The 4131-nt window shown below is 46.7% G+C and overlaps 1 protein-coding gene across 1 annotated transcript in view; it reads left to right on the top strand.

Moving 5' to 3' along the window:
* Positions 1 to 2868, top strand: part of LOC119410628 (ribonucleoside-diphosphate reductase large subunit) — an 18520-nt gene extending 15652 nt beyond the window's left edge. The window contains exons 2-4 of the mRNA XM_037677514.1: positions 173 to 2154; positions 2286 to 2474; positions 2553 to 2868. Of these exons, the coding sequence (XP_037533442.1) occupies positions 193 to 2154; positions 2286 to 2474; positions 2553 to 2744 (2343 nt within the window). The 5' untranslated portion in view covers positions 173 to 192 and the 3' untranslated portion in view covers positions 2745 to 2868. The remainder of the gene's footprint in view (positions 1 to 172; positions 2155 to 2285; positions 2475 to 2552) is intronic.
* Positions 2869 to 4131: the final 1263 nt, after the last annotated feature.

Below are 4131 nucleotides of genomic sequence, written 5' to 3'. Positions count from 1 at the left end.
CTTTGTTTTGTTTTTTTGAATGTCCAGAGGACCAGATTGAACTTTTTCGGATTAAATGTAAATGGTATTAAACTAGTACTGAATAGTAATACCTAGTATGTTGTTCACATCTTCCAACATTGAGGTCACCAATATGTTTTTCTGTTTTTTATTTATTTATTTATTTAATCAGATGGACGCCAAGAGCGAGTCATGTTTGATAAAATCACCTCCCGTATCCAGAAGCTTTGCTACGGACTGAACTCTGAGTTTGTGGACCCAGCTCAGATCACCATGAAGGTGATCCAGGGTTTGTACAGTGGAGTCACTACCGTGGAGCTCGACACGCTGGCGGCCGAGATCGCCGCCACGCTGACGACTAAACACCCCGACTACGCCATTCTCGCCGCGAGGATCGCCGTCTCAAACCTGCACAAAGAGACCAAGAAAGTGTTCAGCGACGTGATGGAAGACCTGCACGCATACATAAACCCTCTGAACAAACGCCACTCCCCCATGATCTCCAAAGACACGCTCGACATCGTTCTGGAGAACAAAGACCGCCTCAATTCGGCCATAATTTACGATCGAGATTTCTCCTACAACTTCTTCGGGTTCAAGACTCTGGAGCGCTCCTACCTGTTGAAGATCAACGGCAAGGTGGCCGAGCGCCCGCAGCACATGCTCATGAGGGTGTCTGTTGGGATCCATGGGACGGATATCAACGCTGCCATCGAGACGTACAACCTGCTGTCAGAGAAGTGGTTCACCCACGCCTCTCCGACCCTCTTCAACGCTGGAACCAATCGGCCACAGCTGTCCAGCTGCTTCTTGCTCGCCATGAAAGATGACAGCATTGAAGGCATTTATGACACCCTGAAGCAGTGCGCCCTCATTTCCAAATCGGCTGGAGGCATAGGCGTAGCCGTCAGCTGCATCAGATCAACTGGGAGCTACATCGCCGGCACCAATGGGAACTCGAACGGGCTGGTCCCCATGCTGAGAGTTTACAACAATACTGCTCGCTACGTTGATCAAGGCGGCAACAAAAGACCCGGAGCCTTCGCCATGTATTTGGAGCCGTGGCACTTCGATGTGTTTGACTTCCTGGAGCTGAAGAAGAACACGGGGAAAGAGGAGCAGAGAGCCAGAGACCTCTTCTACGCCCTGTGGATCCCTGACCTGTTCATGAAGCGGGTGGAGAGCAACCAAGACTGGTCTCTGATGTGTCCCAACGAGTGTCCGGGGCTTGACGAGTGCTGGGGGGAGGAGTTTGAGAAGCTTTACATTGCGTATGAAAAGGAGGGGAGGGTGAAGCGTGTGGTGAAAGCTCAGCAGCTTTGGTACGCTATCATCGAGTCCCAGACGGAGACTGGAACGCCGTACATGTTGTACAAAGACGCATGCAACCGGAAGAGCAACCAGCAGAACCTGGGCACCATTAAATGCAGCAACCTGTGCACGGAAGTCGTGGAGTACACCAGCAAAGACGAGGTGGCTGTTTGTAATCTGGCCTCCATCGCTCTCAACATGTACGTCACACCAGAGCAGACTTTTGACTTTAAAAAACTGGCATCTGTGACCAAAGTGATCGTCAAAAACCTGAACAAGATCATTGAAATCAACTATTACCCGGTTCCTGAAGCCGAGACGTCTAACAAGCGCCACAGGCCAATAGGAATTGGAGTCCAGGGTTTAGCAGATGCCTTCATCTTGATGCGTTACCCGTTTGAAAGCCCTGAGGCTCAGCTGCTCAACATCCAGATGTTTGAGACCATCTACTACGCTGCTTTGGAGGCGAGCTGTGAGCTAGCGGCCGAGCTCGGCCCCTACGAGACCTACGAAGGCTCCCCCGTCAGCAGGGGCGTCCTGCAGTACGACATGTGGGACAAGACGCCGACGGACCTGTGGGACTGGAAGCTGCTGAAGGAGAAGATCGCCAGACACGGTGTGAGGAACTGCCTGCTGCTGGCGCCAATGCCCACGGCCTCCACCGCCCAGATCCTGGGCAACAACGAGTCCATCGAAGCCTACACCAGCAACATCTACACCCGCAGGGTCCTCTCCGGAGAGTTCCAGATCGTCAACCCCCATCTGCTCAAAGACCTGACGGAGAGGGGCCTGTGGAGCGAGGAGATGAAGAACAAGCTGATCGCCAACAATGGATCCATTCAGGTGATGAGAAGTTTCTAATACACTTCTTGAGCTGTTTGGATTTTAATGTTGCCGGAGCTGAATTATTAATTGTTTTTAGGATTTTAAACGGTAAATAAAGATTTTTTGTTGTTGTTGTTTTCCATTGACAGGACATCAGTGAGATCCCAGCTGATTTGAAACAGCTGTATAAAACCGTCTGGGAAATCTCCCAAAAGACCGTTCTAAAGATGGCTGCCGACCGCGGCGCCTACATCGACCAGAGCCAGTCTCTTAACATCCACATCGCCGAGCCAAACTACGGAAAACTGACCAGCATGCACTTCTACGGCTGGAAACAGGTGAGCTAACGCCTGTGGGGCAACAAGTTAAGACTCTTAAAACACCCGCTGATTCTACGGGTTGTCGTTTCAACACAGGGCTTGAAGACGGGCATGTACTACCTGAGGACAAAACCCGCCGCTAACCCCATCCAGTTCACCCTGAACAAGGAGAAGCTGAAGGAGGCGCAGCCAAACAAGGCCTCCGAGCAGGAGATCAAGGAGAGGAACAAAGCTGCCATGGTGTGTTCGCTGGAGAACAGAGACGAGTGCCTCGCCTGCGGATCTTAACCTCCATCACCTGTTGGCTGAAGACGTGCCTGATGTTCGAATCCTCCCAGAACTGTTCATACTTGACCTGTTTTTATGCCCGTTCAGAAAGAATTTAGCTGAACATTAACTCGCTAACATCAAATAAGAGTGAACGCTCTTGCTGCTGCAATGTATTTTATGTTGGAAATAAAGTCAGTTTGTTATAAGAAAAAAAATAAGTTAATTGTTTAGGTATTTATTTGTTTTTATGGAAATGAGAAGCAAAAAGTCCAATACACTGGAGAGAGACAGAAAAAATACAATTTAAAATATCTGAAGAGGAAATTGTTAGTATGAAAAAATGTATTCTGAATATTTCAAATGTTTATTTTCACCAGAGTTTGTAAAGCAGAAGTTTAAATTTTGGTTTATCTGAATAACAGGTTTATGGAAAGCTCAATATTTTCGTAAGCTCTAATCTAAACTCACTATTAAGACTAATTTTTAATAAGAGGAATGCTGTTTTTAATAGCTAGAAAAAGTAGATTGATTATTTGATACAACAGCCTTTCATACTGGGGAGTGGTGGCGCAGAGGTTAGAGAGGTGGGCTTGTGATCCGAAGATCGCCGGTTCACGCCCCGGCCCCGACAACATCAAAATTGTGGGGGGGGTAGGTGAAACACCCACACTTGCCCCCACCCTCATTCGCCCCACTCTGGGCCCATGAGCAAGGCCCTTAACCCCCACCATGTGCTCCCTAAACAGGTCTCTCTTGAAAATGAGTTCTCGTGGCTCAATGAGACTAACCTGGATAAATAAAGGCTAAATGAAAAAAATACTGGGACTCCTGCATAGTAAGAACCTAATTTATGAAAAGTAGTCAAGTCATTTTTAAGTTCTTTTCATTTCCTCTGGCTTAAGGCGATGTTCTTTGTGTTAGCAAAATATCTCAAGAGCCAGTGGCAGGATTTTACCCTCAATGGTTGCAAATCTGATTAACGTTTGAAGTAAATCCTATTCAGATACAACTCAGCCAATTTTACAGATATTGCACCGAAATGTGTCATGGCAGTAGCTGAGAGTCAGTCCCAACACATGCTCCAAGCTCTAACAGGTCACTGACATTTATACTGTGTGTCCAAATCAGCTGCAACACCTGCTGGGAGACACGCTCCGCCTTCCATTAATATTTTGTTTATTTTGATTAAAATTATGTTATAGCCACATTTCTGGTTTATATAAAAATAACTTGGAAACACTCAAAATGTTCTTACAATTATTTTAATATATATTTTTTTTTATAAAATAATGAAAACATAATTTACACTTTTAAATGTACAAGTTATTACAACCCAAAGAGAACCAAAATGTTTCGTCTGCTGCCGCCGCACACGTCAGACAACATGAAACGCACAAATCAAAGG

Source organism: Nematolebias whitei, chromosome 6 (assembly GCF_014905685.2).
Source record: "Nematolebias whitei isolate Nwh7 chromosome 6, NemWhi1, whole genome shotgun sequence".
Lineage (NCBI taxonomy): Eukaryota > Metazoa > Chordata > Actinopteri > Cyprinodontiformes > Rivulidae > Nematolebias > Nematolebias whitei.
The sequence above is the reverse complement of the archived record's forward strand: the minus strand, read 5'-3'. Positions and strand labels throughout refer to the sequence as shown.